The following is a 27,805-nucleotide window of genomic DNA, read 5'->3' as shown; positions in this document are numbered from 1 at the left end:
ACCAGACATATGAGTTCTCAGAAATGCAGACTTCCAACTATTCTACAGTCCTGGAAAGAATTTAATTGTGAAGGTTCCTCTCGGGGAAGAGATGAGGAACCTCTAGATAAATCTGAGCTCGAATGGTCTTTGGTGACGGAAGAGGGTTCTGTGGACATTAAGGGGGTTGATCTCTTTTAAAGTTAAGTGAGAGTCGCCACTCCCTTCTTAATGGATCCCTCGATTTTCAGAGAAAAGAAAACTACTATCCCAGTTCCTTGAGCTGGATCTCTCAAGGATAGTTGTGATTGGAAGCTGGAGAATACTCTAAAGTCGGTTTTATGTGGCTGTGGGTATCTCCCTCGAACTATTTTTATCTCAACATGGCGGTTGAAAATTAGAAAAATGGGCCAACCTGCTTGCAGAAAGAAGTATTACATTCCGATATCCCCCAGACTAAGCTACTCCAGTATGTCATGTATTTGGGTGAAGCTGCTATAGATGCAGACCTAGCCTGTTCCAGTGTTTCCACAGCTGCCATTGTGGCTCGTCTGGCACTTTGGCTGAGAACTTGGCAGGCTTATTCGGTTTCTAAACGTTCTTTAGAGACCCTTCCCTTTTTTCTGTTGAAATTTTGTTTGGGCCTGAGCGAACAAACTAATGGCTCTGGCTAAGAGGGGAAGGGGGCAAGAGTTCCTTCTTACCCTACTCCTCTTAATATCCAGACATTGGCTTCCTTCTGTGTCTGGCTTTTGAAACCTATAAAGTCCAGGGGTCTTCAACCTTTGGCCCTCCAGCTGCTGTGGAACTACACATCCCAGCATGCCCTGCCACCGTTTTGATATAACAGCATGCTAAAACTGTGACAGGGCATCCTGGGATCTGTAGTTCCACAGCAGTTGGAGGGCCAAAGGTTGAAGACCCCTGCTCTACACCTTAGTTGTGTAGAGGAAACAAAGGACATCATCCGCTACCAGAGGGAGTAAAGCAAATGATCATCAGTCCTGGCCCTCACGTCAACAGGATACCCAACCAGTACAGAAACAATGGGTTGCCTACCTACATAGGGGGACTCCATGGTGGGAGCACATATATTCTGTTTTAAAACTTCTGGTTTCAACTTTCTTTAGATGCTTGAGTGAGATGTGTACTCTGAAGAGGGCACAGTATGGAATTCCTGGGTTCTCCTCGTAGGTTCTTCACCACAGATTTCCCAGCCTTTTGCCAAGAGCATGTGGCCCTGAAGGAGGCAATAGACAAACTACTTTATTAAGGGGTGGTAGTTTGGTTCCCATAACTCCGAGATCTCAGGGTTTTAAGTACAAACTTTTTTGTTGTACTAAATCCGGACAGTTTAGTACCTCCCATTCTCAATCTCCGATCCCTAAATGTGCATCTGAGGTTCCAAAACTTCTACAGATGTGTCCTTGCTCATCTAGCCTCAATACACCATGCAGCGCGATATGCCTGGCGTAGGGTCTCGTACAACTCTGCTAGCGTTAGAAGTCCTTTTTTTTTTTTTTTGCCGAAAATGTGTCTTAAGTCACAATGTGATAGACTAGAATGCACCAGGCGACACTGCTGATTATTTTAATGTGACACCTGTATATCTACTTGAGACTGAATCTGTAAACAGAACTTGTGGGGAAAAAACTGCATCTGCTGCAACGTAGCACTTTCTACTTCAGGGTCCATAGGGGGTCCACAGGGTTGACCTTGGGGTATAGGTTGGGAACCAAATCCGGGCACCACGCAGTTAAAGCTTTTAGCTCCCAGGATGCACTTGGGTCCACTCTCCCTATAACCCCACCCCCCAGCCAGAGGCACCTCAGTTTAAGTTGGTGCCCGGCCGGAGTTGGGTCACCGTTACTGCAGGGGGGCTGCTTAGCAGCCCCTAAGCTTAAAAGAGTTTTATTTTATTATTTTTTACTACTCTTCAGAGCGGCAGCATCAGACTGTCCAATGGACGTCTGAGCTGCCGCTCCTACACCCCGCCGGCGCTGCGACGCCAGTACAGATCTGGGGATCGCAGCGGGACCCCAGAGTCTGTACTAGCCGGGCTCTGGAGGAATCCCTGGGCTGCTGCCGGATCGACGGGGACAGGTAAGTCGCGTGGTCACCGCTTGCGGTGATCCACGTGTGAATATGCAGCCTTATGCCTCCGGTCTCTGGGGACAGACCGGAGGCGCTAGCGGTGGCGGCGGGCTCCCCCTCCATGGAGGCATACCCCGCGTGTCCACAGCCCACCAGGGATTATAGCGGCAGCGGGAGCCGGCATCCCGGGGGGTTAATTGCTAGCCAGGGGAGGAAGCCTTCCCTGTCTAGCGGCTCCTCCCCTCAGCTCAGCGCGCCTTTCAATAATACAGTCTGGCGTCGCTGAGCTGCTTCCTCCGCGGGCCACGCTTCTTCTGAGGTCTCCAGTGGCCATTTTCTCTCTGTGGTGCTGCAGAACTCTTAGGATGTCAGTGAGCCCAGTCCCCCTGCGTACCTGGCCATTTGGGTGAGTGTACACAGCGCTATAGCCTTCCCAGACACTGAATCTGGGCAGTTGAATGTAGCGACATTGTGCAGTATATTATATGTCATGCTTATGTATGTATATATATTTTTCTGCATTGTATGTGACTTTTGCTAGTGCTGACTGTCTGCTTTTTCTCTCACCTGTCAGTGTATATCTATCCCTTTTCTTTATCTGCCCTAATACAGGTGTACCTGGGGTGGTTCTGAGACCTCACATATATATATTTGTTAATATCTGTGAGGTTTGTCACATACTGTTGCGTGCTGCACGTTGCCATATTTTAGATGGAACTGTGAGTTGCATACGCTGATAATGGGTCCCTGCAGCTAATCTTAGCGTCAGTCAGGACCGGTATGGCGCTGCTTAATATTTCCGTCAAGATAGTCAGATATATCTGACCAGGAGATTGCACACGATACTGCACCCATTATTGCGATCCTGCAAGTCATAGCCTGCAGGAATTAGTGCGGAGGATTTTAACTCAGAAAGGTTTATGTATGCGGCACCATCTGGCGCCGGGCCCCTTGCACGACCCCCTTAAAGGGCGGTTTATTTCTCAGGATCCTCTCCTTTGAGGATCGCCGGGCGGGCCCCATTGTCGTCACTCGCTTGGAGTTACTTCACCATACTGCCCTTTTGAACTCGGGGTATCTCGCAATTTCTTGCAATTTACCCCTGTGCAACAGACTGTCGCTCCCCGCCGGGGTTTTTCACAGTACATGAATTACCTCCGATACCACATCGGTCTGTCATTCCCCTTGCAGGGTTTACCACAACGGCCACCCTGGTGGATGTTGTTTTATAGAAATACTAATTGGCGTGATATACGTCCTGTGGTTACTGACCAGTGGCTCTGCCGTGAACTGGATGGTATATTCGGCTCTTTCCCTCTCACATGGGGGGAGCCGATTTCAAGTATTATTATCCCTGCTTTGGGGCTGGTAGCCAGGTTCATTCTGGATATAGAGAATGTCGATCCTGCACCTGTATCATACATCTCCCGTTTTCTGCCCAGAGGGTGGATCTCATAGCGGGAGTCTGGCTGTCGCCAGATACGAGGAGTCACAAAGGCCTCCTGTTTCCCATTCCCTGAGGGTCCTCACAAGTAATGGAAATCCCCTTCTGGGATGGATTTCAATGTTAATCATCGGGTTACAGGCATTAATACGCCTCCCATCCCGGCCTGGACGGATTTTACGGATCCGTAGGTGGTAACTTTGCCTGAATTCAATGTACTCGTTTTCAGGGCCTGTTGCCCGTCCTACCATGGCCATCGCATGGTGATGCTTTTGTGACGTTTTTCCCCTCCAACACGTCCTGAGGTTCAAATATCTTTTGCCGCTCACATAAAATATGCAGTGGTCATATGTGGGATTACCTCATGGGATGCCGGTCTTCTAACTTTCAGGGTTTCGGCGGCGTCTGTATCCGCCGCAGTACCCTATGGCTGCGTTATGGGAAAGCAGAGGTGCACACTCCTTCCATGGGGAAGATCTTGTTTGGTCCTGACCTTGACAAGATCGTTGCATCATTGGCAGTATCACTAATGGGGAGATACCGTCTTTAGCTACTCCCACTACATTCGGACTAACTCTGTTAAGTCTTTTTGTCCTCAGGGTCAGCCTAAAGGCCTGTTTTTTCCTAGGCTGTCGGCCTCCATGGGGGCCACCATATCCAGTACCGAGCAGTCCTGGACTTCCGGACGACCCTGTTTCTACACCTGAGGATATACCCTCAGCCTGACGGGACAGGTCTACATCTGGGGAATTTCCAGAGTGAGGTACTGATTCTCAACGGCCTCTCATTGCTCAGGCAGCCTCCTCACAGGCATTGTTACACGGGCCCTTCTTCAGACCTGATCAGGGCCTTACAATCCCAGAAAGCTATACAGTCTTTGTGGTAAGCAGAGCTATTTCGGCCAACCTCACTATCTCAGTGAGGGACTGGTTGTTCTACTTTCTTTCTGGGGCGGTGACCAACTGGTCCTCATTTGCCTATACTCTGTCTCAAATCCCTGAATCAGATTCCAACGGTGCCTGGACTCAGGTGGAATCGTCCATGCTCCATCATCCGACGTTTGGAACCTGGGGATTTTAGGGTATATCTGAGTATTCAGGATACGTACCTACGGGTACGTACAGAGCCATCTCATCAGCATGGGTTCAGGTTTGCTGTGCCACAGCAACACTTGTAAGTTTCGGGCTCTGCCTTTTGGGACTGTCCTCAACTCCACCGGGGTTTACCAGCCTTATGGATTTTCTGACAGTTCACCTGTTCAGGGTATCCGAATGCTCCTTTCTCTGGACGGTCTCCTGCTTTTAGCAGGATCACCAAGGTACTTTACCGCCAGGTCAGGATAACCGTGGCTTCTTCTCGGCACAGATAATTAGTCAACGGAGAAAAAGTCCTCCCTACATCCCTCACAGGGTTTTCTTCATCTGGGAGCACTGCTGGATTCTCAGACTCTGAGAATTTTTCTGGCGTAAGACAAGATCTCCACTCTTCAACTTGGAGTGTGCGGATATCTACGCATTCGACATATGTCATTACTCTTTGTGATGCGCGGTCTACCAGAGTGTCTACCTTTTGGTAGGGTGGAATGTGCTCAGTTCCATTCCAGACCTTGCCATAATTGACTCCCCTCCAGATGGATCGAGTTTTTCCCATCGGATCGCTGTTCGAACGATGATACTTTCTCCGGAGGCGAGTTGGTCTCTGTCCGGGTGGCTATGGCCATCTCGTCCAGGGTGTTCTTTGCTACAGACAGTGTCTGGTCCGCATTCGTTTCGGGGCAGTTGGACGTCTGTCGTTTCTGTCCTGCCACTTAACTTGTTGATACTTTAGGCTGTCTTGGACCTTCACTCTGGCCTAACCCATATGTCACGGTAAACCTGAATAGGTTCAGTCCGACAGTGTCACAACAGTGACTTCCATCTAGGCAACACTGGTAGTTGGGTGGCAATGTCAGGTATGTCATCCATTCTGACATAGTCCAAGGGTCTTCTCCTGGCCAACTCTGCAGTGTTTATTCCCGGAGCTCTCCATTGGGAAGCGGGCTTCCTCAGCTGTTGCGACGTGCATCCCGGGGACTAGTCTCTTCTCCAAGAGAGGTTTCAACTCCTGGTGAGCAGAGGGGGCCTCCCTGAGGGGATTGATCCTCATGGCCTTCTGACTTGATCACACATTACCGGTGTTACAGTCCAGCTCCAGGAGTACTGAAGCTACCTTCAGTGACTCTTTGTCAGTGAAGTGGTCCTTCCACTTTGTGTACCTGTGTCCTCCGGTCTCCCTTCTTCCTCGAGGTCTTCGGAAGTTTAATTCGAGACGGAGGGGTTTTCCTTCTGGGGGCTCCAGTTCGTCCCAGACATCACTGGTACTGAGATTTTCGGAGTCTCCTCATCGATACTCCGTTCCTACTGCTTCACTATCTGGACCTGTTGTCTCAGGGTCCTTGTTTTTCCCTGGACCTGGATCGTTTGTCTTTGACTGCGCCCCTACTGTGGTCCTAGGGCTTCCCTGGCTCTGTCTTCATTGAGATGTTTAGAGCAGATAGGCCAGACTTTGCTGGGATCTGCCACGGACTGTGGCATACATAATTCTTATGGTATCGTACCTGTCGATACGATCCTCCGGTGTCCAGGATTTTCAGATATTCTGGCATTCCTTCCGGCTGGCTTGGGTTTCACCCTTGGCCTGGCTTTCCTGACAGTGCGGATCTCTACACTGTCGGTATGGTTAAGATATGGAATTGCTCCGCTCTGGTATCCAGTTCATCCTTTGGAGTGTTTTCTGGATTATGCCTCCACTTGTCCTCCCTAGGGTCTCCTGGGGAGTTAGTAGTGGTTCTTTGTTCCGTCCGGGGACAGTCAATGGAACTGCTGGTTGTGATAGCCATTACATGGTCTATTGTTTAAGCTCTCTCTCTCTCAGGGTGTTTAAATCAACCAGGAGAGTGTCTGAATTGGGAGCGTTCTCATGTGGCTCCCTCTTCTGGAGGGCATCAGGTCAGGGTGTGAGTTGCTCTCGCCCTGTATTTCTTCTTAGAGTGGTTTTTAGGTTCCATATTATTCTGGAACTTATGGTACGGCCATTCAGTCCCCAGTCTTCTCGGCTGGTGTGGCCTCATTGACTGTGGTCCGGCCTCTTTGGCTTTATATGATCCGTTCAAGTTCCTTATGGTAATCGGACTCCTTATTGGTGGTCTGCGGTTTCTGGTTTTCACAGGAAACGATGGCCGGCCTATAATGAAATGTTGGCTGGATGGCCTCGTATGTCTTCCTCAGGGGCCTACCCATAGGTAGGCATTTCTGTCGTTGAGGCTTGTTTTTTCTCGGGTCATGTAACCCTCGTGGGCGGCTCGTTGTGGCGCCTCGGCTGTTTTGCCTTACTAGGTGTCCACGTGGTCTTCTGTCCAAACCTTTTTTTAAGGTTCTAGGCATTGGTTTCCTTTGCCTCTCAGGATGCTTCCTTTTTGGCGACGGATTCTCCTCTCAGCACAGGAGCGTCCCCACCCTTGGTTGAACTGCTTTGGGACATCCCCAAGGTCAACCCTGTGGACCCCCTATGGACCCTGAAGTAGAAAACAAGAGATATGGTAAGAACTTACCTTTGTTATCTCTGTTTCTACGAAGTCCATAGGGTCCACAGGGCGCCCGCCCTGACGCACCTGGCTTCATATGGGCTGTGTTACTGGTCACCGGTTTCCCGTCTCCTTTTCTGTGAGTATGGTTCTAGAGTGTTCCAGTTTTCTCTCTCTTTTTCTCTCCTCCTCCGGCCTTTGGCTACTTACAAACTGAGGTGCCTCTGGCTGGGGGGTGGGGTTATAGGGAGAGTGGACCCAAGTGCATCCTGGGAGCTAAAAGCTTTAACTGCGTGGTGCCCGGATTTGGTTCCCAACCTATACCCCAAGGTCAACCCTGTGGACCCTATGGACTTCGTAGAAACAGAGATAACAAAGGTAAGTTCTTACCATATCTCTTGTTTTACAGTACATGCTGAGTCGCACACAGATATACAAGTGTCGTCGCATCGCATTGCGACTTAGATGCATTTTCCGCAGAAAAAGGCACAATAAAGATGCATGGTGGTAGCAGAGTCTCACGTGACAAGGCGCGCCAAGAGGGGCGGTTTGGCACAACTGCAGCAAAGATGAGTGAGGACACATCTGTAGATGGGAGTCCCTGCACTCTGTGATAGCAAGCATCGAAAGAGGGGAATTCCTGGTTCATTCCTTCAGTTTGTGATTTAGGACTCCCACTTTCAGTCCTTTACACTTCTAACTCTCTTCCTCCGCACAGGTATTTACCAAAGTGATGGCAGTTCACCTTCGGTCGTTGGGGTTGACAATTATCCCCTACCTCAACCATTTCCTTATAAAGGCTCCATCAGCGGACATATTCTTCTCTATCAGGTTCAACTGTTGCACCAAACGTTCATAACTTATGGGTGGATTGTAAACCTCAAAAGTCAGATCTGACTCTCAAAGGCTACTATTCCTGGAGATGATATTCGACACATCTTTGCAGAGAATTTTTCTGTATCAGGACAAAATCCAGGCTATCTAGTCGTTGGTGAGGTTGGTTATCAGGAAATGGATGGTTTCCATCCATTTTGGCATGTGCCTCTTGTGGAAGCCTTCAAGGGTTCCGGTTGGGCAGGATCCACTATCAGTAGCTCCAAATGGACCAAGTGGGATGGCTCCCTTCACCTATTCAAAATGATTTGTCTATCCCCTCTGACCCATCTATCCCTCCTCTGGTTATTAAACCCCATCCACTCTCCGAGTCTGTCGCGTGTTCTCAATTTGGGATTAGACCTTAGTGACCACGGATGCCAGTCTCCAGGGCTGGTGGGCACTGGTTCTTCAAAACCAGTTTCGGGGTATTTGGTCTCATAAGTAAGCATTAACGTCCTGGAACTCAGGGTAATCTTTAACTCCTTTCTTTTGGCGTATCATCTCCTTCATGGACATCTAGTAAAGGTCCAGTTGGACCTTACCATGGTGGTGGCATAAAACTATCAACAAGGGAGAATGAAAAGTTCCCTATTTATGAAGGAAACTGTACGAATCCTTCCCTTTTTGGAATATCATGATTCGCCCATAGCTTCCGTATTCATCCCGGCATCACAAATTGGGAGACTGATTACTTCAGTCACTAGTATCTTCATCCTCGAGAGTGGGCTCTTCATCCTGAAGTTTTCTAGTCCCTGGTATCTCGTTGTGGCCTGCCGGATGTGGACCTCTGGCAGCAGATGCCCTAACTCTGCCATGGTCTTTTCGTCAAATTTTACCTGCTTCCGCTTCTACCACGGGTCATAAAATGCATCAAGGCGGGAACAGACAACTGTGATCCTAGTATCTCCGAATTTTCCACATCGAGCATGGTTATCAGATCTGCGAGATCTGTTGATAGACTAACAGTGGCCTCTTCCACTTCGTCCAGACCTATTGCAGTAAGGACCGCTCCACCTCACCTTAAGTCAACCACGTTTAACGGCGCGACTGTTGAGCATCAATCCTAAGGACACAAGGTATTCCGGACGCAGTTCTTCCAACTATGCTGCGCGCTCGTCACCTGGTCTCTGCTGCACATTACCATTGCATTCGGCGAGCTTATGTTGTCTGGTGTAAAAGACGTGAGTTTCCCCCGTTATCAGCTTTCACGCCTACTAGTGTTTTTACAGGTGGGTCTGCACTTAAAATCCTTTCGGCATTGTCTGTCTTTTTCCAGAGGCGCTTAGCCTTGCTTCTTGCAACCCAGACTTTTTTGCAAGGGGTTCTCCAGTTTCATCCTTCTACGGATACGTGGGTCTTGCAATTTTTATTATCTGATCACTTTGAATCGGTGGAATTAAAAGTTCTCGTTTGGAAGACTGCCTGTCTTTCTCCTACCCATTTCTTCAGCCACGAGAGTGTCTGAGCTAAGGCCCTCATTCAGAGCCGTCCTCCATAATTATGGAGCGTCCTCTTGGACGCTCGTATAGCTGTGGGTCACCACCCACAACCTATACGAGCGTGCAGGTTGATGGTCGCGATGGTCTTGACCATCGCCACTGCGAGCCGGAGCCTGCGGTTGAGTTTCTCAACCGCAAGGCCCGGAGTGATTTTGGCTCTATCAGAGCCAAAATCACTCCCACTGACATCACTAGTGATGTCAGTGGGGCAGGCTTCTGACGGTAGGCGTTCCCTTGGGAACGGCCCCGTCTGGGAGGCACGCCCACCAAAGGGGGCGTGCTGTCAATCAACATCGACAGCACGCCCCCTTTGATCAGACACAACGAGCGAAGGAAAGTCCTTCGCTCGTCGCGTCTCGCGCATGCGCACGACGGAGCTCCCTCCGTCGTGCGCATGCTCAGTGCACACCATCGACCCACTTGCGAGCGGACAGCCGCTCGCGAGTGGGTCTGAATCAGGCCCTAAGTGCCTTATCGTATCGGTCTCCGTATCTGGTTTTTCATAATGACAGTGTGTAACTTCGTACATCTCCTTCCTTTTTTCCAAAGGTTGCTTCCAAATTTATATAATTCAGCCTGTTGTGGTTCCTGTCCTCCCTAGCCGAGATTCTTCTACTCATTCTTTGGATGCAGTAAGGGCCCTTTGGCTTTGTTTCCTGTACTGCGACATTACAGAAGACTGATGCTTTGTTTGTCATCTAGGATTTCCACAAGAAGGGTTGGCCAGTTTCGAAACTAACAACCTGAGAGGTTATTCAACAGGCTTGCATTACCCGAGGACCTTTCCGAGTTTTGGATAATTCCACTCTCAGTGGGCGCTTCTTGGGCTGCTTGCCATGGGGCTTCCTCTGCTCATCTGTGTTGGGCTGCCACCTGGTATTCTGTGCATACTTTTGTCAAATTCTATTGTTTCAACACTTTTGCATCCAATGAGGCTATCTTTGGGCACTGGGAGCTTTGTGCATCCACAGCACACTCCCTCCTGGGAGGACTGCTTTGGGATGTCCCCAGTGTATCTCCAGTGTCTCCCAGTGGATGAAGGAGAAAACAGGCTTTTGGTACTTGCTAGTAAAATACCTTTCTCTGATTACATGGGGGACACTGGACACCATCCCTGCGCTACTCTTTTCAGTGTCCATGGTTATGTTTGGGGGCTGTTGCTGTCATTGTGACGTCTTTGGTGACTTAGTTAAATTGTTTTTTACTACTGTTTTTCCTCCCATCTCTACTAAGGTCAGGTGGGGTATAGAGGGGGAGGAGCCAAGCCCAAATATCTCAAGATTTAAAGTGCCCAGGCTCTACACAGCATAGTTTATACCCCAGGAGAAAGGGATTTTACTGATAAGTACCAAAATCCTGTTTTTTTTTTTTTTTTTATTTGTTACCTCCTGTAATATCCTTATGGCTGTTACTTATTATGACACTACTTGATTACAGAAATAGTTAACCTTTTCAAAACAACTTTCTCTTTTCAGTGGATGGAAAAAATGGCCAATGGTACTTATGTGTTCCGCAATGACCGAGCAGAGGAGAGAGAGGCGGAGAGGCACTCTGGAAAGCAGGAAAAAAATCTTGAAATATTAATCGCCAAGATTCAGGAACAGTTTGAACAGCAAGAAGGTATGACTTATATTTTAGAAACCTACTGATCATTGCATGGAGTTGACAAACCATTTTTATTTATTACAATAACCAAGCAAACTTTGCTCTTGAGTCAGATAGGGATTGCTTATCTTCATGATACTTTAGCTACTTTGGCTAAAGTTATTGCGGCTTGCAGGGACGCCAAATAAGTGCGTTGTTGAGGACTTTTCTTTTTTTTACTTGATCTCCAAGTTGGCTTTCCCCATTTATATAATTGATGATTAGTCCCTCCTGACACCCAAGGTGTTGGTTTCTAATTCTTTGGCCTCCTAATTGTGCTCCAGGCCATTGAAACTGCATAATTGGCATTGGAAGGGTCATATTAAAGAACACTACATTATAGTCAGCAGATAGCCCTGCAATATTTCTGTGGCAATTGCTGTTCTGGTTGCACTAATACTGTTGTTTTTCCTTACACAAGCATTTTATAAAGAGGAGTTTATATTTTTGGCATCTTGGTAAAGGGGCATTATTTATTCTGTATGTACAGCACACTAGTAAATAAAGTATTCGCTTTTGTTTAGCATGTGCTAGGGGGAACAAAGGATCCAAATGCCGTTCTTTAAGTCTACCTCAAATTACTGCGCTTCAAGATGGTGCCGAAATCTACGAAGCCATTTATAATGAGCCTGACCCTGACTACCTGGAGGTAAGATTATGCTGGCAGCTGTGGTGTAGAGTGTGCAGATTTACTGTAGTCGTACAGCTCATTCCAGGTGCCTGTAACATCATGCAGTGTTGGGACCATTCAGAGAAACAGAGGACATAAAGAACTGACCCTGGCATTTGTAGTAATGTTCCCAAAGTCGTTCAATATCGGGTGTCTTAGAAATGCACAAGGTTTAGGTAGGGGCACCAAGCGAAGTCCCAGAATGCATGTTTGCAGTCTGCTGAGGGCAGAGAAGTAATATTTCTTTTGGAAATAATTATTTTCAGGGTCTTGGAATTCTGACCTAAAACTAATCTCTCAGCATAGGGGAATATACGAGTTAGCACCAGCTGATAGAAGTGCGTAATAATGTGTAACTCTATATAAATAGATACAACAACTCAGATTAACTTTAGGTGGTTGATTTATTTATTATTTTTTTGATTCTTCAATACTTTAATCTAGTAGAATAAGTCGATAGTAGACCAAGCATCAGTCCAGTAATAGGCAAGATGGAAGCTTTCGTGGCCTCACAAGTGGTTATTAGTTACCACAATAGTACTGCACATTTCCTTTTCAGGGAAGCATAACCTCACATATTAGATGAGAGCGCCAGTATGACATGTTCTCACGGCTAAAGCATTGGGCTAGTCAGTCATGCTGCTGCGGGAACATCCCCTTCCAGTTACAGGCTGACCTGCTACCTAAGCTGTAGGAGTGAGGGGTGAGATCAGCTTTAATAGAAGGATGACAAAAGAGGGCTTATGGCCGGAAGGACCAAATATGATTTACAGTTGTCATCAGCTTAGATAGGTGATGACTCAAATGGCCAACCATCAGTACACAGATGTCACAATTCAGATGGGCATATACCAGAATTTGATGGTTCACATTTACGTTTATGTTAATCTTGCTTGAGACCCATGCCCCGTCTACCAGTGTCCACTTTGAAACTCCAAATTAGTGATAGAGCCTCTTGTACACTGAAGTGCCAAAAGTAATGGGATAGCAGTATGTAAAGGTAATGGTAGGTGGCGTCACCGTACTGACTTCTTGGAAATGCCCAGACCTGCAACACTTGTAATCTGACATCTCATGAGTCAGTTTGAACACTGTCTAGGCTGCTCTTGGCAAGGTGGCGTGAATTATCAGAGTTCGAGCAGGGCATGGTAGTGGGTGCCCAATGGATGGGACTTCCATTTCCGAAGTTGTCCGGACATTCAACATTCTTCGATCTATGGTGTCGTGTGTACTGGGTATACCTAACTGTGGACAGCACAGTGGCCGACCATGGGTACTCAATGGTTGTGACCAGCAGTTCTGGCCACAATTGCCTTAACGATGGAATATTCCAGCAGGATAATGCACCGTGTCATCGATCCCAAATTGTCCGGAATTGGTTTGAGGATCATTTTTTAGAGTTCCGACGAATGGTGTGGCCAATAAGTTCACCTGACATGAGCCCACTCGAGCATTCATGGGATGTGGTTAATAGATCCATTCACACCCAAGATCCTGCACCTACAAATATCGGGGAGCTGTGGGAAGCTCTCCAGATGGCATGGGTCACCATCTCTCCAGAGGTCTTCCATACACTTGTGGAATAGATGCCATGTCGAGTTGCTGTATTTCTCCCAGGCTAGGGGGGGTGGATTGTCCTACACGGTACTAGGCATTTATCGCATGTCTTTTGGCACTTCAGTGTAAACTATTATTAGCACTATTGTATTTATAGTGCTATTATAATATGTACAATGTGATTCTTTCTACTTCAGGGTCCATAGGGTATCCACAGGATACCTTGGGGTATAGGTGTGACGTCAGTCATCGGGCACCATAGAGTTAAGCTTTCAGCCTCCCAGGATGCACTAGGGTCCCCCTCCTATACCCCGCCCCCGAGCCAAGGCACCTCAGTTTAGTTTGGTGCCCGGCCGGAGTCGGGTGCACCTGTTGGAGTGGGGGCTAGAAGAGCCCCTGAAGCTTTTTCTTCATGCAGCTGTGGCTGCACATCTGGATGAACAGCATGGACAGTCAGCCCTGTTGTCCATGCTGTCTTCCCTACACCCCCGCCGGTACCAGAACGTCGGTACCGATCCGGGGATGCTGGTGAGCATCTGGGGTCACAGCTAGCGGTGACCCCAGATGTTCCGGACCATGGCCGGATTCAAGGGGGACAGCAGGTAAGCAGCGGGGTCCCGCGGTGGGTCCCGCTGTCACATGGTCCAGAGTCCCCAGGCAGGGGGCTCCCTGGGGACTGGCTGCAGCGTGGAGCCAGGTATTGAACCTGCGCTTCCACTACCCCCTGGGACAGCGGACCGCAGCAGAGCGGTAGCGCTGCGGCGTCCCGGGGGTTAAATGCATACCAGGGGAGCGTGCCTTCCCTGTCTCACAGCCGGTGCCTCCCCCGCTGCACACAGCCCTCTCTGCACACTGACGACTGGTCCTGTAGTAGCGCTCCTCCCCCAGGCCAGCCTCCTCTCTGCTCCTCGGCGGCTATCTTTCCAACGCATGGTGAACGCTGCTGGAAGCGCTGGACGGAAGCATCGTGGTCTGGGTCCCCCCGCATACCTCTCCTCCGATTTGGGTCAGGTCTGTGTATGCTGCGCTGTGTCCTACCAGGCCCTGTGTCTGCATAGTTGAGTGATCAGCGCTGTTAGTGCAGGAATTGATTTTTCTTTGCATTGTATGTGACTGTGCTAGCGCTGCTGCCTGTAACTTTTCTTCTAACTGTCAGCTTTATTACTGTCCCTGTCCTTTCTGCTAAGCCCTTGCGGTGCGGTGCTGCAGGGTGGTCTCTCGCCTATTTAATATATAATTGGTGAGAGGGGTCACATACTTGGTGCCATCATGTCTGAAAGTGATTTTCCTCTCCGACTACAGTGTGCTACGTGTAAAGTACCGTTAGCGGAGGGGGAGGGTAGCGCGGAGGGCCTCTGCCGGCAGTGTTTGCCTATGGCGCGGCCTATTACGGTTACAGCACTGGTACAGGAGCCGCCCTGGGCTTGTTTCGCTCAGGCGCTTACAACCTTAGTGGGCCAGTTAGCTCCGCAGCCCGCTTTTCCGTCGATGGGTTTGTCCCAGCAGTCAGTGGTGTCGTCACCCATGCAGGGTTTCCCACGACAATTGGTGGTACCCCACAGTCTCCCTATTTCCCCGCTCCCGGTTTCTCAGGAGCCGGCGTGGGTTAACTCCCTTACGAGTTCTGTACAGCACTTGTCGGATGTGTTGCAAGGGGAGTCTGTGATGCGACCACATAAACGGCCGGTGGCGTCTCTGTCGGCTCCTTATGAGGATGACGAGGGGACGTCTGATGATGGGGAGATTCTGGATCCTTATGATCAGGAACCTCTCCATACTAAGGACGCTGACGCTAAGTCCAAGGTATATATTCCTGGACTTATTCGGGCAGTCCGCACAGCCTTGGTGATTGAGGACGAAGTTCCCCCAGCGGCTAAATCAAAGTATGCCTTTTTTAAAGATGTGAAGGGCGATGCCACAGTCTTTACTCTTTCGGGTCAGTTAGTGGACCATTTAGAGGAGGCGTGGAAACAGCCTGGCAAAAGATACCAGCCGCAGAGGCGCCTGGCAGTGGCTTATCAGTTTGCGGATAATTATTTTGCAAAGTGGGAATCCCCTCCACAGGTGACCCGTCTTGTCCGTAGTGCCACATTGCCGATGCCATCCATGTCCTCCCTTAAGGATGCTACGGACCGCAAGGTGGAGATCTGCCTGAAGTCCGCTTATTCCCTTGCGGGGGGGGCCGGCTATGGTCATTTGCTGGGTTGCCAGAGCGCTGGGCAGATTCATTAGAGGCGTCTTTTGATTCCGACTGTCCGGCCGAACAGGCGGAGTTGATTGGTAATCTCCGTGATTCGGCCACTTATATCAACGAGGCGGCCTTAGACATTAGTACTCTGGTGTCCAGAATTTCTTCAGCAACGGTGGCTGCTCGTCGCACCTTGTGGCTGCGATCCTGGAAGGCGGTCGCAGATTCCAAAAAGGGTTTGGAGGCGTTGCCATTTACTGGAGAAGTTCTCTTCGGTCCAGATCTGGACAAGATTGTGGCCACGCTGGCGGCAGCCAAATCGGCTTGTCTCCCGTCGGCCGCTGCTCCTTCTGGTTCTGGATCATCGTCCTTTCGGTCTTATAGGGCCCAGGGCAGGCCCAAACCACAGTCTTTTCCTCGACAGGCTGGCCCTAAGAAAATCGGCCAAGCCCCGGAAGCAGGCATGGAGTACCAGACGTCCGGCCCCTAAGCCAGATGACAAGCCTGCGGCCTGACGGTCCGGGCCTCCCTTTGGGGGATCCCAAAGTGGGAGGCCGCCTCCTGCAGTACGCCCAGTGTTGGTCGGTCACTACGACAGACACTTGGGTTCTCGAGGTGGTCTCCCACGGGTACGCCCTCTCTTTCCGGCACAGACCCCCGGCTCGATTCTTCACCACGGGTCTACCATCAGACCGGAACAAGGCTACGGAGCTGCGGAAGGTATTGCACACTATGCTCCAGGCTGGAGTTATAGTGCCTGTTCCATTCTCCCAGAGGGGCCAGGGTTTCTATTCAAATCTTTTTTTGGTACAGAAACCCAATGGGTCGTATCGTCCGATTCTCAACCTCAAGGTTCTCAACAAGTCTTTGCGGGTTCCGAAGTTTCGGATGGAGACCCTACGGTCCATCATTCTGGCGCTGGAACCTGGGGACTACATGGTGTCATTGGACATACAGGACGCTTACCTGCATGTCCCTATTCTTTTGCGCCATCAACAGTTCCTCAGGTTTGCAATCCGCAGCGACCACTTCCAGTTTCGGGCGTTACCTTTTGGCCTGGCGACAGCACCACGTGTGTTCACCAAGGTGATGACGGTCATGGCGGCTTCTCTGCGGCTGCAGGGAGTCCGCATGTTGCCGTACTTGGACGACCTTTTATTGGTGGCAGGATCTCCAGTGCTCCTTCTACGCCACTTGGACCTGACCATTGCGCTACTGCAACGGCACGGCTGGCTAATCAACTGGCAGAAGTCCACTCTAATCCCGTCTCGGCGGATTCTGCACCTCGGAACCTTATTGGACTCGGAACAGCAAAGGATCTTCGTGACGGAGGAGAAGATCTCTGCTTTACAGTCGAGGGTGCGCAGTTGTCTGCACAGCCGCCGGGTGTCTCTATACTTGGCGATGAGGTTACTGGGCTCCATGGTGTTGGTGTTCGACATGGTGGAATATGCCCAGTTTCACTCCAGACCTCTGCAGCACCTGATCCTGTCCAAGTGGAACGGGCTGCTTCAGTCTCTAAAGTCCCAGACGATTGTGCTCACCCCGGAGGTTCGCCTGTCCCTTGCCTGGTGGTTGCAGACGACCCATCTCAACAAGGGACGTCCGTTCTGGGTTCCAAATTGGGTCCTGTTGACAACGGACGCCAGTCTTCGGGGCTGGGGAGCAGTTTCGGGTCCACACTTGTTCCAGGGCAGGTGGACGCCGACATAAGCGGAGCTTCCAATCAATATCTTGGAACTCCGTGCGGTCTTCAATGCTCTCTAGCAGGCACATCGGGTTCTCCAGGGTCGTCCGGTACAGGTCCAGTCGGACAATGCTACCACCGTGGCCTACATAAACAGGCAAGGAGGAACCCGAAGTCGGGCGGCTCTCGTGGAGGTCTCTCGGAACCTGGTATGGGCGGAGCACAATCTTCCGGCCATATCAGCGGTCTTCATCCCGGGAGTGCTAAATTGGGAGGCGGACTTTCTAAGTCGCCAGGACGTTCATCCGGGGGAATGGTCCCTGCACCCGGACGTTTTTCAACTGCTGGTGGACAGATGGGGTCTTCCAGAGATCGACCTCATGGCGTCCCGGCACAACAACAAGTTGCCGGTGTACGGGTCTCGCACAAGAGATGAAGGGGCGTCTCTGGTGGATGCTCTGTCCGTCCGGTGGACGTTCCGGTTCACATACCTGTTCCCTCCGGTCTCCCTTCTTCCACGGGTAATCCGGAAATTCAAACAGGAAGGAGGGACGCTCCTGTTGATAGCTCCCGCGTGGCCCAGACGGCACTGGTTCTCAGACCTTCAGGGTCTGTCCGTGGACAGTCCTCTACGGTTGCCGCTACGACCGGACCTTCTGTCACAGGGTCCTTGTCTTCACCCGGACCTGACTCGGCTGTCTTTGACGGCGTGGCTGTTGAGACAGCCATGCTGAGGTCCAGGGGGTTTTCCAGCTCTGTGGTGCGTACCATGTTACGAGCTCGGAAGCCGTCTTCCGCGAGGATATACCATCGCGTGTGGCATACGTTCTTCCAGTGGTGTCGACCGAGAGGTTATGCACCGCGGGAATTTCGTCTGTCTCGGATACTCGCCTTCCTACAAGCGGGACTAGATCATGGGCTTCGCCTTGCTTCTTTGAAGGTACAGGTTTCGGCCCTGTCTGTCTGGTTTCACCGTAGGATTGCTACAATCCCGGATGTGCGCACCTTTATGCAAGGTGTTCTCCGCATTCAGCCGCCCTTTGTTCCACCTGTGGCGCCTTGGGATTTGGCTGTGGTCCTGAGGGCTCTCCAGGGACCGCCGTTTGAACCACTGGGCTCAGTGGATCTTAAATATCGAAGACTGTTTTCCTTCTGTCTATGTTTCTGATTTAGGGGCTCTTTCTTGTAAACCCCCTTTCTTGGTTTTTCATGGGAACAGGGCAGTGCTCCGCACTCGGCCCGAGTTTCTTCCCAAAGTTGTTTCCCAGTTTCATGTTAACGAGGAAATCGTTGTTCCGGCCTTTAACTCACCTGGTCTGTCAGTGGGTGAGGCCTCTTTGGATGTTGTGCGGGCCTTAAGGACTTATGTTGACTGCACTTCTTCGTTTAGGAAGTCGGACGCCTTGTTTGTCCTCTATGGCTTCCGTAAAAAGGGTTGGCCTGCTTCAAAGCAAACTTTGGCAGCTTGGATCCGTATGGTCATTTCAGAAGCTTATCTTCATGATGGCCTGCCGGTTCCATCCTCTGTGAGGGCTCATTCCACTAGGTCTGTGGGTCCTTCATGGGCAGCTCGACGTGGTGCCTCTGCAGTCCAGATCTGCAAGGCTGCTACGTGGTCCTCTGTCCATACCTTCGTGAGGTATTACAGGTTTGACACCTTCGCCTCTCAGGATGCTTCCTTCGGGCGGCGGATTCTCCTTTCTGCACAGGAGCGTCCCCACCCTTAAAGGATACTGCTTTGGGACATCCCCAAGGTATCCTGTGGATACCCTATGGACCCTGAAGTAGAAAATATGAGATATGGTAAGAACTTACCCTTGTTATCTCTATTTCTACGAAGTCTATAGGGTTCCACAGGACTCCCGCCCTGTCGCACCTGTGCTGTAGATGGGCTTTGCTCTGGTCACCAGTTTTTCCGTCTCCCTCTGGTGAGAATGTGATTCTTGTGTGTGTCCAGATCTTTTTTCTCTTTCTTCCTTCTCCTCCTCCGGCCTATGGCTTGGTAACTAACTGAGGTGCCTTGGCTCGCTGGCGGGGTATAGGAGGGGGACCCTAGTGCATCCTGGGAGGCTGAAAGCTTAACTCTATGGTGCCCGATGACTGACGTCACACCTATACCCCAAGGTATCCTGTGGAACCCTATGGACTTCGTAGAAATAGAGATAACAAGGGTAAGTTCTTACCATATCTCATATTATTATGAGTCTCATGCGTTGGCGATCTGTATTGATAGTGAGTTAATCTTGTGTGCCAAATGAATATGTGGCATTTTGAGTTATGTACACACACATTCAGCCTGAGATGCATGGACAAATGCATCCACTCCGCTCAGTTTGCATGGAGGAGATAACATGGTTGCTTACGTCTGTGTATGATCCCATAAACCTCAAGCTATCCTGTGCTTTCTGGCCTTCCACAGACTGCATTGGTTGTGTTCAAGCCCTTAGAGGCCAGTATGCCATCTCCTTTCAAGTTGGTATTGGAAAAAGAATTGAGATTATAAATTGATTAGAACTTTTTTTATTGGCTAAGCAGTGTAGATGAGGCCAGAAGAGATAGTGACCAGGTTCTACTCTATAAAGCAGGCGTATTCAACATGCAGACCTCCCGCTGATGTGGAACAAAACATCACAGCATGGCCTAATAGCAAAACTGTGGCAGGGCATGCTGAGATGTGTAGTTTCACAACCGCTGCAGGGCCGCATGGTGAATACCCCTGCTGTAGAGTGTAGAGCCTTACTATAAGGGGGAAGCCAAATGTGCATTTTTACAAAGATATGTTCATATCTAACATTCACTTGTGCAGGATACAGAACCCGCCTGTGTAGATTATGTATGCCTTTTCAATTACACAAAGATTGGTGTTTGCTGAAATGGTCCCTTTAAATCTGAATAACCATCATTGTCAGTCTTGTCTGAGTAGTGAGCAGCTCAGGACACTAAACCATCACAGACAAGCACTGAATGATAAGAAGCAAGCCCAGATCCAGGCTGAATTCAGGAAAGCCATTGAGTCTGCTGAACAGGGAGCTGCTGGCTGTGCAAGGAGGGATGTTACTCCTGTATGGAAGATGAGGATTGTGGACTACAAAGACCATGACAATGCTTCAGGTGCAATTTCAGTCACCAACTAAAAGACACCATTGTGAATAATTATGAATTGACATTTTGTATATTAATGAGTAAAATTATTTTTATTTATATATATATATATATATATATATATATATATGTGTGTGTGTGTGTGTGTGTGTGTAATATATAAATATATATATATATATATATATATATATATGTATGTATATTCTTAGGAAGAAGTTCTGTGATTGGCTTGCAGTCTATTCGATAAGTCTATGGGGGAGATTTATCAAACCTTCTAAAGAGGACAAAGGGAGATGTTGACCATAGCAACGAATCAGATTCTATCACTTGTCTAGCACATTCGATACAATGATAGCTAGAATCTGGTTGCTATGGACAACACCTCCTCTTGTCCTCCTTAGAGGGTTAGATAAATCTCTCCCTGTATAGTCTGCTGATTGGTGGATTAATCCACCAGGGCAGTGCTGGTGATGTCACAGTAGATACTACTTATATGCTGTGATTATATCATGCTGGGTACACACGACATGATCTATGGTCTGATATATATTGTTCCAACGTGGATCTGAACGATCTATCATATACATCGTATAGTGTGTACACCCAAGCCTTTGTTTACTGCCGTCGTTCATTGAATCATTCAATCGGATGTGCTGTACATCATATGGGACTATTCCATGGCCGATGTCGGACTGTCTAGAAGTGTGTATGGCGACGCAGTATATTGTTACATCGCAACGCTGGGTCGCACAGTAGTATAGTGTGTACTTGGCTTTAGACAGAGACTTGTAAATGTGGAGGTGGATATAGCGGTTTATAATGGATTTTAAATATGAAATTACACTTTTTATTTTGCAAAAGGCTGCAAAGCAAAATCGGGGAATAGATAAAGTATCTATAATTACAGGGAAAATAACTGCACCCCCTTAATGTGACTTCATTAGTATGTTCCTCTTGAAATAGCATGAAAATGCACTGACCAGAGCGTTACCATCCACACTTATTCCCAGAACGATATATATTTACCCAGATGGCATCAGTGACTTATCTCACATTGCATACATGAATATTCTACTGCTATAAACAAACCAAATCTATCCCTGTTTTATAGTGTAGAATAAAATGACCTTAGCAGTGTAAATAGGGGAGGAAGAGCAATACGTAGGCTTCGTGAGCCGTAATTCCTATAAGCACACCATGAAATATTTTTATTTCTGTAAGAGTTCTTTTTAATGCCCCTTTTTACAGCCTGCACATTAAACATATGGCGTCCGCTACCTGATGTAGTGTCACTACTAAGAGAGGGGGCTCGTTACAAAATGTACCAGCTGGCGGCTTCCCAGTCAAAAAGCAAATCGACCACCGCAGGAGTCCAGCTGACTGCCACAAAGAAGACGCAGTTTCAGCAGCTGCAGGTGAGCTGGGCTGGGAGAGGAGGGGGAGATGCTCCCAGAACGTCCTACACCTGCTCATTACTGCTTTCTTTCAGGCCTCACAGAATATCTTGGAGCAGATTTATACAGAGAGACAAGTGACAGAGTTCAGCTGGTTTCTGAAGCCTAGTTTCCCAGCTGCCTATGGAGAGGTGGACGTGGTGGGGTTGGTTGTCTCCACACAGCAAAAAACAGGTTTGACTATTTACAATCCTGGGTCAGTAAACAATGTAATATTATGATTACACTGTCATCTTACAGATAACACTGCTTTTAAAGGAATATGTTAGGGATACTGCTTGCATAGTTGATAAAGAAAGCAGTCTAGCATCTCTACTTATGCTGACCATCCACTAGGCGATTAAACCTAGCGATTGAGCGATAACGACCGTCGTCATCACTTGGTAATCGTCTGCAATCGGACAGTAAAATTATAAAAATGACCAGCGATGCGCGCACCCGCTGGTCGTTTTTAACATCAGTCATCGCCCGAACATGACGGTCAACCTGATGATCGCCGTCATGGCAACCTGATGATCGCCGTCAGGTTGCCATGTTCGGGGATGATTGATCTGGTTCACTGAACGTCTGAACATTCAGTGTAAGCACTTCACCCCGCGGGAGACGACGGCGTCGTAATCGTGCTTTCGTCCCCGCATCTAGTAGTGGATGGGCAGCATTACTGTATATCAAGGGAGGTATCGGAATGCTATCATAGCACATAAAAGGGAAACATGTATTAATTTTTTAGACCTTCTGTTGACCCGAGACCTCTGTTGGGAGCGGTGCTGTAACCATGTGTGAAAGACGCAGTGCGCCTACTCCTGATTGGATGGTGCCACAGCTATTAAATCAGGAGCTGGCTGGTATCCTTCAGCTATACAGCTGTCCTACAGATGGCCCCGGCCACCGTACCAGGATATTGCTGAATCTGTATGGAGTGAGTGTGTATGTGGTGGTCACAGGGAATTCCTGTTGTAGGTCTGTTTCCCTTTTAGAATACATTACATTTAAAAGTTTATGGTGTAAGCCTAGCTTTAGCTCCAAACGTGGAAAACCTACATGATGAATTGAATACAATGTGTTGTAAACTGTAATTGTTTTTACCGTTGGTCATTCAACCCATTAAAGTGGATACAGGGTTAACTATTTGTATATTTCATCTTTTTTCCTTATGATAAAATAGTAAAGTAAAAATATTTCCCCCCCAGGTGCTGCTCCAATGGTTTATCTATCTGATGACACTTATACTGTTGTAGCAATAAAATTCTGGACCGACTTAGGACAGCTGTCCCTGGAAGAGGTCACTAAGCCATGTACATTTATCGCTGCTGGTAACCTGTACTGGAGATCGGAATATGTGTCTGGAATTCCTATAGTGTTTGCTGGAGATCTATCCTTTGTTGTTGCAAATCCCAAAGAGCATCATCTACAAAAAGCAATTCAGAAACTTCGCCATTCTGTCCAGGTAACTATGCTACAGAGAAATATAAATACCAAACTGGAAGAACTTGTACATGTCCTTTCTGGAGCTTCAATAGTCTGTGCTGGAGGCCCAAGTTTATACAGCTTTTTGTGTGTTTTCTAGCCAGAAAATGTCAGTGGTAGCCGGTGACACTACCCCCACCTCTGCCGGTTTCTGCTTTGTGGCCAATATAGGAAGTGAAAAGTGTGGCATATAACACTGTAGTTGTGCCGATGTCACCCAACGCCACTCACTGCTCACTGCTGCCATAGACATGGTTGTATATTAATAATACTAAGTTCCAGCTAGCCACCAATGAAGACTACTGAACAGTCATTTGTGTCACATCATACTGCCAGGTACTCTGGTAGCAGTAACCCTTATTATTGCAGGGGGCACAGGGCTAATCATGGGAAGTAGTTTAGATCCTGGCTGTCAGGATGCCAGCGCTCAGAATATGGAAGTATAGGGATTAGGTTGCAGGCGGGGAGGGTTAGGTTTAGGCTGCAGACGGGGAGGGTTAGGTTTAGGCTGCAGGCGGGGAGGTTTAGGCTGCAGGGGGGGCTTAGGTTTAGGCTGCAGGAGGAGAGGGTTAGGTTTAGGCTGCAGGAGGAGAGGGTTAGGTTTAGGCTGCAGGAGGAGAGGGTTAGGTTTAGGCTGCAGGGGGAGAGGGTTAGGTTTAGGCTGCAGGCGGGGAGGTTTAGGCTGCAGGCGGGGAGGTTTAGGCTGCAGGGGGGGCTTAGGTTTAGGCTGCAGGAGGAGAGGGTTAGGTTTAGGCTGCAGGAGGAGAGGGTTAGGTTTAGGCTGCAGGGGGAGAGGGTTAGGTTTAGGCTGCAGGCGGGGAGGTTTAGGCTGCAGGGGGGGCTTAGGTTTAGGCTGCAGGAGGAGAGGGTTAGGTTTAGGCTGCAGGGGGAGAGGGTTAGGTTTAGGCTGCAGGGGGAGAGGGTTAGGTTTAGGCTGCAGGGGGAGAGGGTTAGGTTTAGGCTGCAGGGGGAGAGGGTTAGGTTTAGGCTGCAGGGGGAGAGGGTTAGGTTTAGGCTGCAGGGGGAGAGGGTTAGGTTTAGGCTGCAGGGGGAGAGGGTTAGGTTTAGGCTGCAGGGGAGAGGGTTAGGTTTAGGCTGCAGGGGGGGGGGTTAGGTTTAGGCTGCAGGCGGGGAGGTTTAGGCTGCAGGGGGGGCTTAGGTTTAGGCTGCAGGGGGGGCTTAGGTTTAGGCTGCAGGAGGAGAGGGTTAGGCTGCAGGGGGAGAGGTTTAGGCTGCATGGGGAGAGGGTTAGGTTTAGGCTGCAGGGGGAGAGGGTTAGGTTTAGGCTGCAGTGGGGGGGTAAGTTTAGGCTGCAGGGGGAGAGGGTTAGGTTTAGGCTGCAGGGGGAGAGGGTTAGGTTTAGGCTGCAGGGGGAGAGGGTTAGGTTTAGGCTGCAGGGGGAGAGGGTTAGGTTTAGGCTGCAGGGGGGGAGGGTTAGGTTTAGGATACTTCACTATCCTAACCCTTATAAGATTCTGACCACCGGCATCACGTGCCCAACCCCTGGTCATGATGTTGGAGTTGTAATGCTGGTTTACATGATGTAGAGGAGAGGGGACTCTATGCTGGTGTAAATATGTGGGGGAGTCATATGGGGTACTCAGTTGCAGGTTTAATACTATGGCAGGACACTAATAAAGCTGTTTGGATATTAGAATCTTAATTGGAGAATTTTTTATATGCAGTCTGTCCAAGAGTGTTGCAATGAAGCGCAGCTCAAGCTGATGGACATCCTGCAAGTCCGTCATCCAGAGGAAAGGCGATCTATTGCACACTGCACTGTGAATCCACACACCCCAATATGTGCCGGAAGCAGGAGTTCCGTAAGTTCACTGTACTGTCTGATTTTCTACTGTACTCTTCCCCTAAATGCATTGCTTAGCCAGCAACATTATTTAGTGGGTAGCAATTTGCCTTGTGATACTTTGCTGCGCTACAAAGTGCAGAGATCCACGCTGACTCGTGTCAAATAACATATTTCCAGGAGAAATGTTTAATACTCTGCTTTGTTGAACTAGGACAAAATCATTTAGCCACCACTGCGTCTAGGTGTTACATAACCGAGAAATCGGTGGAAGGGTTCAGAACTATTTGTCTTCTCATACAGCAAACTATCTTAGGCTTGGTACACATCAACACAATGTGTATCCCGGCAGACGGGGTGACCAATGGTACGACATTGCGGTCACCCGTACATACTGAACTATATATCGATGAGTGGCCCCATCTAGAAGCATGGGGTCGTACACTTTTCATTGACCATGCAGCACAGCCAATCAAAAGATGTCATGTACAACTCGCGGGAGCGCGCAATCGGGCGTACACACTGTGCGATCCACACGATATTATGTTCTAATTTGTCTGGAAATTACATATCTTGCAGATATCGCTTTAGTGCACAGGTTCTTTTCTCTGGGCCTGATTCAGACCCGGTCGCAAGCGCCGAGCACTCGCAACAGGGTCGATGGTGGCCCAGAGCGCATGCGCACGAGGGAGCCGGCTCTGTCGTGCGCATGCGCAAGACTCGGACAGTCACGGGCAATCCGTCGCTCCGGGTCTCGCACCAAAGGGGGCGTGCTGTCGATGTTGAGTGACAGCACGCCCCCTTTTGGTGGGCGGGTCGGGGGGGGTGACTGCCCAGATGGAGACGTTCCCATGCGAATGCCTACCGTTTGGGGGCGGCCCCACTGACATCTTGTGATGTCAGTGGGAGAGATTTCGGCTCTGTTTGTGCCGAAAGCTCTCTGGGGCTTGCGACCACGAAACCCTACCACAATTGTCTCGTCGCAAGCCCGATGGTCGCGATGGTCTTGACCATAGCGACCATCATCCTGGCCACTCACATTAGCTGTGGGTGGTAACCCACAGCAATGCGAGCGGCCAGGAGGCCGCTCCATAAAAAAAAAAAAAAAACTCCCTGATTCAGAGCGAGCGCTCTGTCAAAACGTCCGGCTCTGAATCAGGGCCTCTGTCCTCAGGACCCCAAACAGTGCATGTTTTCCAGGTCTCCTTACAGAATCACAGGTGAAGTTCGCTCCACCTGTGGATCTTTTAAAATGACAGTGAGTAATGAATATACCTGTGCGAGGGGACCTGGAAAATGTGAACTGTTTGGGGTCCTGAGGACCGAGTTTGAGAACCACTGCTCTAGTGTGTACCCAGCATTAATGCAGTGTTTCCCAACCCGGTCCTCGTGGAACCTTAACAGTGCATGTTTGTGCACAGGTTTGTTAACTGAATAAACAGTGGTTCCAAAAGTATTTTTGAATTACGGTGCCCCTAGAGCACAGGTTCTCAAACTCTGTCCTCAGGACCCCAAACAGTGCATGTTTTGCAGGTCTCCTCACATAATTACAAGTGAAATAGCTGCACCTATAGATCTTTTTTAAAATGTGTCAGTGACTAATGAATACACCTGTGCACCTGCTGGGTGACCTGCAAAAAGTGAACTGTGTGGGATCCTGAGGAACCACTGCCCTAGAGTACCAGCATTTTTTTTTCCTCGGCACCTCTAGGCCAAAAGTTTCTTATTGTACTTACCTGTTATGCGTTGGTCAGGGGCATCAGAACGATTTTATGTTGCACTCCCCTCTCTTCCCCTCCTGCCATCTTACCTAAGTGGTGACCGGAGGTTGTTAGGGGCTGTGCTTTATAGTAATAGGCTGCAGAGCCCCTGTACCGCACAGAGGAGGGGGTGTAATGTGCCGTGTTTTAACATAGACCGCTCTTTACATCGCCTCCTCCATGCGGTGCAGGGGCTGTGCAGCACTGACAGTCCGCGGCCGCCACCATGGGCGCAGAGAGGGGGGGGGAGCGGGTACAGTTTACCCGGGCTTCCAGAGGGGCCTGGCGGGGGCCCGGGTCCGGTGCCGCCCCCCCCTCCCTCTTCCCTCCCTCTGCAGCAGCCCAGCACACAGCATGTGCTGGGCTGCAGTGGGAGATTGCTTGCGGCTGCTAAGCAGCAGCCACAGCAATCTCCTATGCCTGAAGGGGAGGGCAATCACTCTGATCGCGCCCCCCTCTGGCTTTGCGCCGGGCTGAGGGGCTCACAGCGCCCCCCCTCCCCGGCACAAAACAATATTTTTATCTTTTCAAGGGGGCATGGCCACGCCACGCCTCCCACGATTAGGCCACGCCCCCTCTTTACCGGGGCCCAGCGTGGCTCTCTATGCCCCTGGCCGCCACTCCTGTGAGATGTTTGGGGGACAAGCCGCCTTTTTGCCCCCACCCACCCGTTCCGACGCCCATGGCGCTGGTGTACAAGGTTGTGATTCTGTTTGTCCAGATATTTCATGATTGCCAGCCGTCGGCACTGTGTTTGCCAACATGTACTGGAGCACCAACTCGTGGCACCCAAGTTTGACCTCCTGGACTAACACAATAGATCTACAGGTGGCAATTAATTATTTCTGAGGATACCTTGAAAACACGCACTGTTAAGGTTCTGTGTGAACAGGGTTTGAGAACCACTGAATTTTCATTTTTTTCAAAAATTAAATTTTCTAAATACTGTTGTTTTGAAGAATTTAAATATATTAGAGTTCTTTTGCTTTTTAGGATAATTAGATTAGAAGACTTATGT

At 49.4% G+C, this 27,805-nt stretch overlaps 1 protein-coding gene across 1 annotated transcript in view; it reads left to right on the top strand.

The window, feature by feature from the left end:
• BRCA2 (BRCA2 DNA repair associated) overlaps positions 1–27,805 on the top strand; it is a 79,392-nt gene that overhangs the window by 50,587 nt on the left and 1,000 nt on the right. The window contains exons 19-25 of the mRNA XM_088460239.1: positions 10,930–11,074; positions 11,623–11,747; positions 20,110–20,311; positions 21,551–21,717; positions 21,792–21,930; positions 22,947–23,203; positions 24,909–25,046. Coding sequence (XP_088316365.1) covers positions 10,930–11,074; positions 11,623–11,747; positions 20,110–20,311; positions 21,551–21,717; positions 21,792–21,930; positions 22,947–23,203; positions 24,909–25,046 — 1,173 coding nt within the window. The remainder of the gene's footprint in view (positions 1–10,929; positions 11,075–11,622; positions 11,748–20,109; positions 20,312–21,550; positions 21,718–21,791; positions 21,931–22,946; positions 23,204–24,908; positions 25,047–27,805) is intronic.

Source organism: Taudactylus pleione, unplaced genomic scaffold, assembly GCF_031769625.1.
Source record: "Taudactylus pleione unplaced genomic scaffold, aTauple2 ptg000043l, whole genome shotgun sequence".
Lineage (NCBI taxonomy): Eukaryota > Metazoa > Chordata > Amphibia > Anura > Myobatrachidae > Taudactylus > Taudactylus pleione.
This window is presented reverse-complemented; position numbering and strand designations above follow the sequence as displayed.